Raw genomic sequence first — 15,658 nt, forward strand, 5'->3', positions numbered from 1 at the left:
TGAACCAGCCTCTTTGTATTACTTTTAAGTGTAAATCTAGATTATAGGCCTATATATAGTTTTACAATCCCATTTACTGGCGCAGAAAAGACCTAAATGTGACTCAAGCGCCATAAAACTCTTTAAAAAAACAATTTTGAATTCTGAGTGGGTTCTTTTGACCTCCCATGTTGGGCGGAGAGGTCACTCTTGCTGCATATTATTGTATGAGGCTACTCTAAGGGAGCGTTCACATATTACGTCATCAGCTAGGGGGGGAGGGGAGTCTACCAAATGTTGACATGTGTTGACATGGGGGAGGGGGGGGGGGGTCAGACCCAAGATGATGTCATCAAAACATAGGCAAATTAGGCCTATTTTATTAAATGCAAGAGCTTCAAAAATGGCATTCCAAATGAATTAGCAAAAAGGTGAAAATTTTATATCCCCATTGTATCGTAAAACATAAATTATCAACAGTTTCTGAAAGTAATAAAATGTCTGAATGTGTTTTATCAAACGTTGATAATCAATGTTTATGGTTTGAAAAATGAATAATAAATATTGTGAAATTAAAGTTATCTTTTAGTTTTTATTAAATTAGATGACGTCATCATCTGTTGGGGGAGGGGGGGGGGGGGTCAGGTCAATGATGACAAGTGATGACTTGGGGGAGGGGGGGGGGGGGGTCTAAAAAGGGCAAATTTTTGATGACGTAATATGTGAACGCTCCCTAATTGACTTATTCTTGAAGTATTTCTGCTTTAACCGTGGGATTAATTACTTAATCTTATGAACCTGATCTTTCCCCATCTAATGTGCCACTTCCACCACCACTACTTAACTTCTTTAACTTAAAACTGTAATACTACTATCTGTCGGGTTGCTAGGATATTAACCTTTCTTTATGTAAGAGGCACCAGGCAACTTTTGTATCTGGGGTAAATTACTTCTATTTGTCCTATCTTTACTTGCCACTATCCTACCGGTAGAGATATTATTATTATTATTATTATTATTATTATTATTATTATTATTATTATTATTATAGATATTATCATCATCATTCTTCTTCTTCTTCTTCTTCTTCTTCTTCTTCTTCTTCTTCTTCTTCTTCTTCTTCTTCTTCTTCTTCTTTTCTCCTCCTTCTTCTACTTCTTATATAATAATAATAATAATAATAATAATAATAATAATAATAATAATAATAATAATAATAATAATAATAATAATAATAATATTATTATTATTATTATTATTATTATTATTATTATTATTATTTTTATATTATTATTGATATTATCATCATCATTATTATTATTATTATTATTATTATTATTATTATTATTATTATTATTATTATTATTATTATTATTATTATTATCATTATCATTATTGATATCATTATTATTAGTCTTAGTAGTAGTTTTAGAAAAAACAGAGGGACAAGAGACCACATATTCAATTTGCGTCAAATTATTCAGAAGCATCGAGAAGTAAATTCTGGCCTCCACACTTGTTTTATAGACTATTCGAAAGCTTTTGATTGTGTTAATCATGAGAAACTATGGGAAACTCTCCTGGAGATGAACTTTGATCCTAGAATTAGAAACCTGATAAGATCCCTCTATGAGAACCAACAATCAGCGGTACAACTAGAAAGCGGAACAACAGAATGGTTCAAAGTTACAAAAGGAGTAAGACAGGGATGTATTCTATCACCCCATTTGTTCAGCATTTACACTGAAGGTATAATGCGAGATGTGGAAAACGATGTCAGGAGAAGTAATTACAACGAACCTAAAATGCAAGGTCTACCCATAAAAGATCTGAGGTACGCAGACGACACTGCACTATTGTCCACAACACCGGGGGGACTAGAGAATCTAATAACATCTGTAAAGGAACATAGCGAGACCAAAGGCCTTAAGCTGAATATAAAGAAGACCAAAATCATGAATACTGACAAATGCAAAACAGATGCCATCATAAAAATCAATGGAGAAGAAATAGAAAGAGTAAAGAATTTTGAATATCTTGGAGCCAGGATTGAGTACAACGGGAAATCGGCCCCAGATATCAGGAGGAGACTAGCAATGGCAAGATCAAAGCTAGAAAAGATGAATAATATCTGGAAAGGGCAGTGCATTCAAACAAAAATCAAAATCCTCAAAAGTGTTGTTTTCCCAACTGCAACATATGGATGCGAAGCATGGACTATCAGCAAAGCAGAGAGCACAAAGATCACAGCTTTTGAAATGGCATGCTACAGAAAAATACTCAGAATATCATGGACTGAAAAACAAACAAATAAAGAAGTCCTGAGAAGGATCGGAATAAAATCACCAATTCTTCTTCAAACTGTAAAGAAATTGAAACTAAACTATTTTGGCCACACGACTCGCCACGAATCATTAGAAAAGCACATTCTGCAGACAAGGGTAGACGGCAAGAGAGGAAGAGGTAGACCAACAAGAAGCTGGGAACAAGATATATGTGAATGGCTGGGAATGACAACAACTCAAGCAAGTAGACTGGCGGAAAACCGTAATCTGTTTCGCAAGAAAGTTCGGGAAGCAACGTCCTACGCAGGATCAGCTGACTAGAGAGAGAGTAGTAGTAGTAGTAGTAGTAGTAGTAGTAGTAGTAGTAGTAGTAGTAGTAGTAGTAGTAGTGGTAGTAGTAGTAGTAGTAGTAGTAGTAGTAGTAGTAGTAGTAGTAGTAGTAGTAGTAGTAGTAGTAGTAGTAGTAGTCGTACTTTTGTTCAAACAAATTTTCAGTATTAATTATAACTCATGATTGCACTGGCATAATTATGATAGAAATAACTCTTAAAATTTAATAAAGCGTAAAACACGCGCGTCTTAAAGCTAGATAGTAAAAGTTCTTTCTTATTCTAAGGTTTGCCAATTTGGGTATTTCTTAAATACCAAAATTTATCAGGATGTTAGCATTTCCCAGGTAATTTTTTTTTTTCAAACAACTTAGGCTAAAATATTGTCATGTTTTTATGTTTTCATTATTATTATTATTATTATTATTATTATTATTATTATTATTATTATTATTATTATTATTATTATTATTATTATTATTATTATTATTATTATTATTATTATTATTATCATTATTATTATTATTTTTTTTTTTTATTTATTTTTTTTTTGTTTTTTTTTTGTTTTATTTTGTTTTATTTTATTTTTTTTCATAAATCTATGTGGCTTGTGTCGTAAACACAAGTCCTCAAACTGGCAACTCTTGCTGCACGAGCAACCCAGGATTACCAGGTCGAATTATTTTAATCAAAATCTCCTATTTTTGGATTATTTTTTTATGTCTTTGGATTGTCTTTTTAAGTTTGGATTTTTGGATTAATTTTGGATTATTTTGCCAGTAAGAAATTTTCAAAATTACATATTATGTCATACAATAACAATAACACATTTTGGATATTTATTATCATTACTCATGTGATGACATTTCTCTATTCATCATCATCCATCGTGGCTTGTACTCTACGTTGCCGATCAGCTGTCTCCACGAATCACGATCCTCTGCGGTGCGCATGAAATCTGTGTTGCTTTTTAAGTCACATTTGGCTATTCTTAGGTTATTTAGATAAGTCATTCTTTGTCTTCCTCTAGCTCTCTTTCCTTCGATCATCCCAGATGTTACCAACTTTTCTATTCCGTCTCCTCTCCACACATGTCCCAGAAACCGTAACTGCCTCTTTCTGATGTTATCGATCAGTATTCTTCTCTTTCTCACCTTCTCCAACACTTCCTCGTTCGTACACCTGTCTGTCCATGATACCCTCAACATTCTTCTATACACCCACATCTCAAATGCCTCTAACCTCCTCGTACATTCTTTGTCAAGCGTCCACGATTCACAACCGTATAAAAGGGTACTTCTGACATAATATGTTTCTACTACTTTCATTCTGGTCTTCAAGTTTAGGTTGCTGTTTGACACAACTGGTCGCATTTTATGAAACACATTTTTTGCTATTGCTATTCTTTGTTTTATATCCTCTATGTCACGTGCGTCATGGGTGATGATAGTGCCTAAATATTGTAATTTCTTTACTTGTTTGATGGTCTCTCCTTTGCTTGACAAGTGGAAGGTCGTGTTGTTGGCATTCTTTGAGACCACCATGCATTTAGTTTCAGGCCCATCTCTTCACTGTTGCACACCACTATATCTAAAGTTTTCTGCACGTGTTCTCTATTAGGGTAAGCTAGAGTCGTATTGTGGTATGACACTCATTTTAGGATCGGAAGGTCCTGGGTTCGGGACTCGCTTGGCGTATAGTTGAACCCTTAAAAAAAAGCTCTTCACCCAGATTCTCTCACCGTACTCAGGTGTTAAATGACAGCTTTGTCTTTGTCCAAAAAAATAATGTAATATCGCCTAATAGGCATCATGTCAAGACTTACATAGTGTTGCTGTTGGCCAGGGACCATTTTTAAAGTGCCTTCAGCACGTTTAGTGGATATTGCGCTATATAAAAGCTCAAGTTTTTAAGACATTTTATTTTCGGAAATCGGATTTTTTTTTTATAATCTGGATTTTCTTTCGTAATGGCTTGAATTATTTATAAAATATTATCTGGCAACCCTAACCTGCTCCTGAATGTAACTGAATGGCGAATGGTGGTTATTGTGAATTCATTTTTTAAACCACAGGTGAAAGAATTGTCATGGACAAAAATACTTTGACAGCCCCTGAATCTGACAATAATTTAGCTGAAGATGATGACAAGGCTAGTGTTGATAGTGCACAGCTTATGGCAGATATCAACGAATTCATAAGCGATTCCCCTGAGACCGTGGAAGTTGAGTTCTGCGAAAGTGAAAGTAAGACCAGACTTTTACTCCTCCCAAGACTTAACCTAAAACTTAATCACACTTAATCTTAGAAAGTTTAAGTTCAAAACATGTCTTTTTCATATTTTTATCCTCGAAGCTGTGTGGCACGACTATCAAATCAAGTATCATCTCTACTCTACTACGGTATCTCAATTGTACTCATTGACTCATTGTTTTTGATGAGTGAGTTTGAGTTTGATGTGAGGCAACATTTATGAGTATGAGGGGGGGGGGGGGGTTAATAAATTCTTATATTTTTTTTTCTCGATTATGGTTCAATTTTTATTCATATATGAGATTGATATATTTTGCTTTAGGCTGCAGCCATTTGGACTCGAGGAACGCGCATGTGCAATCAACTATAATATACTGCCAGGGAGAGACTATTCAAATAATCGGTTATTCGAATAGTCTTCCGTGGCAGTATAGTTTTTGCTTGTTTGTTGTTGTTTTTCTCTGTTTTTTGTTTTTTTGTTTTTTAAAAAAAAATATTTTAATTATAATGGAAGCCGCTATTTTCACTGTACGGTGATAATAGCATGACCATGTGTAGGAGGCTATTTTCACCGTACGGTAATATCTTGGTGAACGATTTTCACCGTACGATGATGATAGTGGACGATTTTCACCGTACGGTGATAATAATGTGGGAGACTTTTTTCACCGTACTAGTAATATCTATGTGGACGATTTTCACCGTACGGTGATAATAGTGTGGTAGTGGTAGACTTTTCACCGTCCCGTAATATTTTGGTGGACGATTTTCAGCGTACGGTGATAATAGTGTGGGAGACGTACGGTGATAATAGTGTGGGAGACTTTTATCACCGTAAGGTAATATTTTGGTAGACGATTTTTACTGTACGGTGATAATAGTGCAGGAGACTTTTTTCACAGTACGGTATTATCTCGGTGGACGATTTTCACCGTACGGTGATAATGGTGTGGAAGGCTATATTCAATGTACGGTGATAATAGTGCGAGAGACTACATATAATCATTACAATGGTGTGGAAAGCTATATTCATCGTACGGTGATAATAGTGTGGGAGACGATTTTCATCTTACAGTGAAAATAGCCTGACACACTATTCTCACCGTACGGTGATAATGATGTGGAAGGCTATATTCAGTGTACGGTGATAATAATAATAGTGTGGGAGATGATTTTCATCTTACGGTGAAAATAGCCTGACACACTATTTTCACCGTAAGGTGATAATGGTGTGGACGGCTATATTCAGTGTATGGTGATAATAGTGCGGGAGAATACATATATTCATTATAATGGTGTGGAAAGTTATATTCATCCTACGCAGATGATAGTGTGGGAGATAATTTTCATCTTGCGGTGAAAATAGCCTGACACACTATTTTCACCGTACGGTAATAATGGTGTGGAAGGCTATATTATTCACTGTACGGTGATAATAGTGGGGCCGACTATTTTCACCGTACAGTAATATCTTGGTGATAATAGTGTGGGAGACTATTTTCACCGTACGGTAATATCTTGGTGATAATAGTGTGGGAGACTATTTTCACCGTACGGTCATAATAGTGTGGGAGACTATTTTCACAGTATGGTAATATCTTGGTGATAATAGTGTGGGAGACTATTTTCACCGTACGGTCATATCTTTGTGGACGATTTTCACCGTACGGTGATATGTGTGGGAGACTTTTTTCACCATCCCGTAATATTTTGGTAGACGATTTTCTCCGTACGGACGGTGATAATAGTGTGGGAGACTATTTTCACCGTACGGTCATATCTTGGTGGCCGATTTTCAGCGTACGGTGATAATAGTGTGCGTGACTTTTTTCACCAACCCGTAATAATTTGGTGGACGATTTTCAGTGTACAGAGATAATAGTGTGGGAGACTTTTATCACTGTACGATAATATTTTGGTGGACGATTTTCAGTGTACGGAGATAAGTGTGGGAGACTTTTATCACTGTACGGTAATATTTTGGTGGACGATTTTTACCGTATGATGATAATAGTGTGGGAGGCTTTTTTCACCGTATTGTACTATTTTGGTGAACAATTTTCACAGTACGGTGAAAATAGCCCGACACACTATTTTCACCGTATGGTGATAATGGTGTTGAAGGCTATATTCAGTGTACGGTGATATTAGTGTGGGAGACGATTTTCATCTTACGGTGAAAAGAGCCTGACACACTGTTCACCGTACGGTGATAATGGTGTGGAAGGCTATATTCAGTGTACGGTGATAATTGTGTGGGAGATGATTTTCATTTTACGGTAGCAACAGCCTCTTATGGTTTTCACACTATTATGTTATGACGATCGACCCAATCAGCAAAGTCTGGTCCGCACTCGTGCACTGTCGCAAACCCGCCGGGTAGCATCGTCACAACACACCGTTCGACTAGATGCTCTGCCATCTCAGGTTCTTGCTCACAGCAGGTACATGTTGGACAGTCAGAAAGACCCCACCGATGAAGCGCACTGGCCGTGAGGCAGCTCCTCGACCGAAGCCGAATGGCCGTCACCCAGTGCCTCCTCTTACTGGTATCAAAGCCTGGCAACTTCTCACCAAGCTTAGAGGAGGTAACTCCCCGCCCCCACGAGGGATTACGGTGAAAATAGCCTGACACACTATTTACCGTATTGTGGTAATGGTGTGGAAGGCTATATTCAGTGTATGGTGATAATAGTGTGGGAGACTATATTCACTATAACGGTGTGGCAGGCTATATTCACTGTACGTTGTTAATAATAGTGTGGGAGACTTATTTTCACCATATGGTAATATCTTGGTGGACGATTTTCACCGTACGGTAAAAATAGCCTGACACACTATTTTCACTGTACGGTGATAATGGTATCTTGGTAGTTAACAAACTTCGCGGTGTTTGTCTGTGTTGAACCCATGACCTCAAGAAGTCAGGGGTAGCGGCTCAAGATAGACATATAGATTGAAATCACTATTTCTCGAGTATACAGTAGAGCCATGCCCTCCCCGGCCAGGTGTTGTTGTACCAGAAAGGTCGCGGGTTCGAGACCCCATCGCCGCCACGAAATTGGAAAGCTTCATCGGTAACTGTAACCAATTCTGAATCCGCCATCCCGCCTGTATTATTATAGCTTTGGGAGGCCTTCCGAAAGCTCATCATGTCAACTATTCGCTCCTAAGAAAAAATACAACCTAGTACCTTTAACTACCCCTAATAGGAAAAAAAACCAAAACAAAAACAACCCTAGGACTGTTTTGCACTGCCTTTCAATACCTCACAAATCAAAATGGCGGCCAAGAATCAAAACAATGGTCAAATTAGGAAATTTTTAACTTTCACAAATCTATCAAGGTTTGTTCTATATGATGACAAATTGAATAAATAAACGTCTGACAAAAGGTCCAAAATGAAAATACAAATTGAAAGAAATGCTATAAGGTTGTCTAAAACCGCTTTATTTGACGATAAAGACAAAATCATGGGTCAATAGGAAGTCCAGATAGAAATTAAAAAGAGATTTAAAACTTCAAAAGTAACAAAAGTCAGTCAAAGCAACTGTGGTATAAATGAAAAGCTTTTCTGACAACATAACACGATGTCCAAATAAAATCAGGACAAAAATAAATAATTGTAAAATTACATATTCTGATAGACACAAACAACAATCCGTCTACAGTCCAAAGTAAGGGTATGAGCTTAGTCAGAGTGATATGGGTGAGATCTTTTTATAGTTCTTTATCACTCCCACCTTCTGCCTTCTGTCCACATTGTGTCATCCTCCCCTCTGTATGCGCACGAACATTAGAGTTTGCGTCCGAATAGCCACAGGAGACTATTCCGACTCGCGTCCGAATTGCCACTTCATTTGCTTTAATAATTTTCAGTACTGTTCGGGAGTTGATGTCTCTGACGAGAGGATGGCCATTTTTTAAATGTTTACATAATTGGAGATTGGCCAGATAGGCTTGGTTGTGTGAAGCAATTTAGTCCGTAGATCACGGAGTACTTTCAATTGTTTTTTTTTTTCGCATTTATTATTTGTTTGTTTATTTATTTATTTATTTATTTATTTACACTTTTTAATTCAGGTTTCATTTGTGCTTGCTTTTTTTTTTCAATTCACATAATAATCAGATCCTGGTTTCTATAATTTTCTTTGGGGATGGGGTGGAGGGAAGGGGGTAATGTTGGTTTTTTTTTTTTTTTGTGTTTAAAAAATAATTTTTTAATCAACATACGTCACTTGAGTGTTGGTGCCTGCACAATCAGAATTGAATGTCACTGGAAAAACGCGAAAAATCGTTTTAAAAGTTACGCCGGGGCTGCAAGCACAATTCTTTCGCTCCACTTAGATGAATTCATGTGATGTGGAGGGAGATACGAGGGAAAAGAGACGAGCAAGCTTTCAACAACATACTGCTTATTTTATTTTATTGTATTATTATTATGTTTATTTTTAATTTGGCTCTATAAAAGAGCTAACCCAATAGAGCTAATGTGACGACCCTGATTGGACCCAGTTCCAAGGTAAATAAAAAATATGGCTGCCATCCCATCAGAGACATCAACCCCCAAACTGTACCATTGTACGGTTCTGTTTTTTTTTCTTTCATTACTATTATTATTGTCATCGTCATCATCATCATCAACATCATTATTATTAGTTAGGAATTGTCTAGGGGGACCAAGATTTTGGCTTCCACTTCCAGGCATAAAACCATTTTTTTTTTCTGGAACTGTTTCTTTCTGTTGAAGAGGCGAGTTTTTTTCTTCTAATTCTAAGAAAAAGTTGTTGGCTGACCAATTATCCGCCAAGCAAGGCTCGATCCGAAAGCGCTAATATTATACTGTGGTACTCTGAAAAAGTAAAATTCGTTTTTAAAATTTTGGCCAGAAAACTTGTCCTTCAAATATCAATCGATTTAAATGACCTTGTATTGTTAAAAAACCCAATCAATCTCAAACATAGGACTTAACGAAGTCCCAGGTAGGTTTGAGAGTTTTTGACAAGATGAGTGTCATTTTAATCAATCGATATTTGAAGGACAAGTTTTCTGGCCATAATTTCAAACAAGGGTTTTTTGGGTTTTTTTTTCAGAGCACAGAAGTAGAGGGAATAGAAGAATCAATTTACCCATTGCAGACCTGCCTACTTTTACAAATTATTTTTTAAATTTCCAAATCTTGGCTCCAATTTCAGATTTTTTTAGCATCTCTAATATTAAAACTTACTGAAAATGAAAGTAGATTACTCACTGCATAATTTAAAGGATTGTGAAGTATTATTCTATCATTGTGAGGGCAAATTGTTGATTTTTAAAGCAAGTAATTATAGCGACTACAGTTTTTATCTCCTAAAGATTTAGACTTTTTAAATTTCCAAGTGGGCAGGTCTGCCATTGTCTCTACCTTGTCACCACAAAACTTGAACTTGAGCATAACACAATATCCACTAAATGTGCTCAAAGCGCTTTATAAAGGGTCCCTGCCCAACAGAAACATGAACCATAGAAGGAGAAATGATGCCTGTTAGGTGATATTACAATATTTCCGACAGAGACAGTGCTGTTAACAGTCAGATACTCATTTTACACCTGAGTACGGTTAGAGAATGTGAGTAAAGAGTCTTTTCCAATGACTCAACCATGCAAAGAGCGAGGCTTGAACCCAGGACCTTCCAGTCCGAAAGCGAGTGTCATACCACAAGACCGCATAGCCACCACAGCAACTATCTTGACTTAGAAGAAGAACTGTTGATCTTCAAGCATGCCATTCAAAAGATGTTTGTTGGAGATTCCTTTGTTAATAAATGAAAATATTTAAAAAATAAATTCAAATCCTTTTTATTCATTTCCAAGGGGAAGTTTGTCTTTAGGGTCTATGCCAAGGGAATAGTTGAATAACCCCTGGCAAGCCACCACAGCAACTATCTTGACTTAAAAGAAGAACTGTTGATCTTCAAGCATGCAATTCAAAGGATGTTTGTTGGAGATTCCTTTGTTAATAAATGAAAATTTTTAAAAAATAAATTCAAATCCTCTTTATTCCAAGGGGAAGTTTGTCTTTAGGGTCTATGCCAAGGGAATACTTGAATAACCCCAGGCGTTAGCCGCAGAGAAGCGCTGCAAAGTAAGCTATGTTGAAGTGACAACCTCAAAGCCACACACACATACAGATATGTTGAAATCAACCTCTTCATAACAAGGCACATAACCCTTCCCTTCTTAGTTTTTTCCAACTTCAGGAGCCGATTATTATCGATATTGTTGTCCCGTACCAAATCAAATAAAGAGGCGCTAACCTATATAATGCCTGTAGATACCCCCCCCCCCCCCCCTGAAGCCAACATCACAAAAATAACAATAAAAACTATTGTTATTGTATAATACGAGGGCTCTTTCATAATTAACCGAAAAATGCCTGTAAAATCCGCGTTTTTTATGCTATCAACAAAATTCTTGCACGTGTTCATACCTTCACTTGTCCTTCATTTCTCTACGTAACAGCCAAGTCTGTCGACACACTTCTGCCAACGCCGCACCATGGAATAGATACCCTCTCGGAAGAAATTTCCGTCAAGGTTTTGTAGCCATTTCCGCACATGGTCAACAAGCTCTTCATCGACATCAAAGCGCTTTCCTGCCAGTCACGTTTCAGTGGCCCAAAGAGGTGATAATCAGATGGTGCGAGGTCTGGACTGTGTGGTGGGTGTGGCAAAATCTCCCATCCATATTTCTCTAGCCAACCTTGCGTCACTCGTGCTGTGTGGGGTGTAGCGTTGTCGTGTTGCAAAATGACCCCGTTGGTCAACTGCCCTGGGCGCTTTCTGCGAATGGCCTCCCTAAGCTTGTCAAGAGTTTGGCAGTACCTTGCAGCATTGATTGTTTCTCCAGGTTGTAAGGTTTCGAACAGAATAACACCACGACTGTCCCAGAAAACAGTTCCCATTATTTTCTTTGCTGACCGCATGACTTTGAATTTCTTCGCGACAGGTGAGGATGGATGTTTCCATGTCATCGAATCTTGCTTTGTTTCTGGGGTGCAATGGTGCAACCAAGTCTCATCACCTGTGACTATGCTGTCAAGAAAAGTCACATCGTACCCTAGAAAGTCTCCGCCGGCGTTGGCAGTATGCCCATGAACCCTGCGTGAGCTCTTGCTTCTTCTCAAAAGTTCCCTGCAGATGTCCAATCTTTGTTCTTTATGATTGTCTGTCAATTGCTTAGGAACCCATCTTGCGCTGACTTTTCTGTAGCCAAGTTCATCAAATACAATTCTATGGGCAGAAGTTTCCAAAATTTCAAGACTGCTTGCGATTTCATGAAGTTTCAACCTCCTGTCTTGACGAATAAGCTCATCAACTGGCTTCACATTGTCTTCTGACGTCGCAGTGATCGAACGCCCTCTCCCTTACCTGTCTGTCAAGTCGGAATGGCCGGCTTCAAACAAATTACACCAGTGATAGACTTGTGTACGGCTTATAACATGCTCACCATATACACTCTGAAGTTCTTTATGAATTTCGGTAGGATTCAGACTTTTGGCGTTCAAAAAACGTATGACAGCTCTGATTTCCTCCTTTGACCAAGTTTCAAGGTGGGCCGCCATCTTTAAAATCGTCTAGAAATTCATTGTGCAAAATGATGCACTTCATAATTTCTGGGAATATCCGTAAGGAAATAAGGAATATCATGTCGTTTACAGAATTAAAAAATCTCCACTGGTTGCTGAGCAATGGGCATTTTTCGGTTATTTCTGAAAGAGCCCTCGTAGTTATTGCAATCTGATGTGACATTCCTTGGTAACAGAACTTTTTCTTTATACCATAATCATGTTTTGTCATATTTACAGGTAATATGAGCAGTTGCGAAGAAAACAAAGATGACAGAGTTGCAGCAGACAAGCCTTCTACAAGTAATGCAGGACCCAGTCAAGTTGTGAAATCTGCCAATCACAGCTATCAGAGCATTCAACTGAATCAACCTGTTGTTATTCTGTCAAAATTAGACTCTCATGATATTGCAAAGTACTTGTCAAGCAGGGATGATGACGAAAAAATGAATAGCAAATCTGACAGCAAAAAGGCTGGTAAATTATCAGCTATGAAAACAAGTGCCTCGAATGACGATGATGATGATGAGGGATCCCTTTCTGAATTGTCAGTTTCAGACTTCTCTCTCTCAGATACTGAAGATGATAAAACACCTGTAGCCTCTAAATTAAAACCAGTTGATAGCAAGACTGTACCAAAAGCTAAAAAAATAGCTAAAAATGGAATTGGAGAAGTTTTCAAAAGAAGGAGTTCAAAAGAAGTCCCGATTTCAAGTCACACTGTAACAAGCAACAAAACAAAATCAATTCTGTCTACTTCACAGTCAAAGGCCAGTGACAACATGAACTCAAATACTAGCAAGAACACTGTCAGGTTTAAAGATAATCCAGATAACAGTTCTAAGACCATCAAGAAAAACTCTGGTAGGGAAAGCATATCAAAGCCTATTATCAATCAGCAAGACAAAGAAAAAGAAAACGTTGGGAAAGGGAATGAATCTTACCTTAAAAACGAAGATAGTTCCAAAGAGAAGATTAATAAGAGTAAGTAATTTTTTTTGTTCTCATCATATTTGCAATGTTTGAAAATATCATGACAGTGACTTTTTAAATGAACTTCTTTACTCTCATAATTTGTAATGATTTGAACTGTTCTGAGATATCATTTAGATGAAAAAAACCCCCCCAAACCTATCAGGGAAGCAGAATAAACTTATTTAAGAACATTTATTGTGATAAATATATCGATAAGGCACCCTGGAAAGTGACTAGATTAATGTTGTGTTTCCCAGGACAATAATTTCTTATCGATGTTGTATGGCTGAGATCAAATGTATGATTAAGGATTGCTGATTATTTATTCTTCAATAAGAGTATTAGTAGAATCAGGTTTTGTAGATTAGGACGAGCACAGAAGGTTCTCTCCAGAGCATCTCACAATTGCACTGTGGTGTTGAGGTAGGATGACAGATCAGATCATGGATTTAAAACTTTGGTGTTTTGCTCTTGAAGAAATTGACTAGTAATAATTGCTTGATGTGCTGGCAAATGGTACACAATTTGATTGAATGATCTGTTTATGTTGTTAGTTTTGTTTTCCTGTTACTTTGAATCTCGCATAAACCATCACTTTGCCCTCTCAACTTTTTTGTATGTTTATAATGTATGTAAGATGGTCAGCTTCATCCTTCGATACTCTTTTCTGACCATTATGTCTTTCTAACAGATATTGGGGTCAATAGGGAATATAATCTCCCCCAAGCTTTTGGAGGCCTGTTTAATAGGTTGATTGTCCACTGAAGCTTGTTTTGAACAAGACAATGCAGCAGGATTGTATGCTGTCCAGGTCATCTTGCATTATTGCAGTATCTTTAAGACAGTGTTAAATGATCCTGAATGACACACATTGAGTGCCATACATTACTTTTTGTTCACCTCTTGTCATTTTGACAGTTTCTTAAATGTTACCATGGGGATAAACATATCTTCTCCATGGGTAGTAACTTGGGCCAACTTGATGTTTGACAATGCTTTACAGTTTCAATTACTTCTTGATGTTTTCTATTGGCATAGACAAGGTTATCTGCTTATCTTTAAAGATTCTTGAAACAGTTGAAACTGATGATCCAGTATTAAGCACTCTGATCAGCTTATTTTTGTTAAGTTCATGCATATAGTGGGGAGGGGGATATTTTAATCAAGTCAAGTTAAATAAAAGGAATTTTGCAAACATTATGGTCGCACTTATTTTGATCACGAAACATAATTAAAAAAAAAAAAATCAGTGGACATGCAAAACTATAATTTTATGATTTTCGTACACAGCCTGAAATATAATGAGATAAAATTTCATTAGTTGATTGAAACTCACTGTACTACATGATGATTCTCATTTCATTGTAATCTTAATAATGGCTGTGTGCAATTGAACGTTATATCAGATTGAAATGTGTTATTTTGGAAGGACTATATCTTATCATATCAAGTAAATGCAGAGTACAATGGGTAAAGGTTGGCCTTTCAGGACTGATGATCAATATAAATTATGATGCATTTTATTTCGATGATCATATCAGTTGAACTGATTTTGATCCTATTTCATTATTGATTATGACTGTGCTACTCAAGTTTTTATACAGAGCTTCAAGTAACTAGATCAGTCCTTCCTCAAAATTATGTTCTTTTAACTGTAATTTGTCAAAGCTCGGGTCCTTTATTTTCGAAAATATTAGCAAATTCATCAATAGTTTTCTTACAAAATATGGTTGTCTTTATTTATCCTGGCTATGTGCACTATTAAAGTTTGATAATTGTAATGATACTCTTCCTTACTTGTAACCAATTTTCTAAAACTGAAAGATGTGTTACTTATCTTAATGCATAAGTATCTGTTGGTTATAACCCTTGGGGGTCCATTTGCTGAATCCTTTATCGCTCTTTATTTTTTTAACCTTTCATGAGGCTTATGGGCCTGTGCGGTAGAAGCTTTTTTTTCTGATACAAATAACAGCATGTGGTTATTTTGTAACTACGCTTTCATGATTCGTCATCGTATGGTCTAAACCATTACATAAATTAAATTTTAACATTTACATCAGTTTTGATCTGTTCATAAATTGTTTTATAGTGACACACAATTGATTTATCTCAATTTTTATACAAAATCGATATTCTTTAAATCTTTATGATTAGATTAGATTAAAAGTTTTCATGTTACAAAACCAAAATACTTTTGATAAAGAGAGTAAAATCTCCAAATGATTTAGT

General features: G+C 36.6%; 2 protein-coding genes across 2 annotated transcripts in view; one reads left to right on the top strand and one right to left on the bottom strand.

The window, feature by feature from the left end:
- LOC144972596 (uncharacterized) overlaps positions 1 to 15,658 on the bottom strand; it is a 277,443-nt gene that overhangs the window by 39,483 nt on the left and 222,302 nt on the right. The window lies entirely within an intron of this gene.
- LOC144972591 (uncharacterized) overlaps positions 4,596 to 15,658 on the top strand; it is a 41,797-nt gene continuing 30,734 nt past the window's right edge. The window contains exons 1-2 of the mRNA XM_078913988.1: positions 4,596 to 4,838; positions 12,692 to 13,435. Of these exons, the coding sequence (XP_078770114.1) occupies positions 4,682 to 4,838; positions 12,692 to 13,435 (901 nt within the window). The 5' untranslated portion in view covers positions 4,596 to 4,681. The remainder of the gene's footprint in view (positions 4,839 to 12,691; positions 13,436 to 15,658) is intronic.

Source organism: Berghia stephanieae, chromosome 5 (assembly GCF_034508935.2).
Source record: "Berghia stephanieae isolate SIO BIC M18660-M18661 chromosome 5, UCSD_Bste_1.3, whole genome shotgun sequence".
Lineage (NCBI taxonomy): Eukaryota > Metazoa > Mollusca > Gastropoda > Nudibranchia > Aeolidiidae > Berghia > Berghia stephanieae.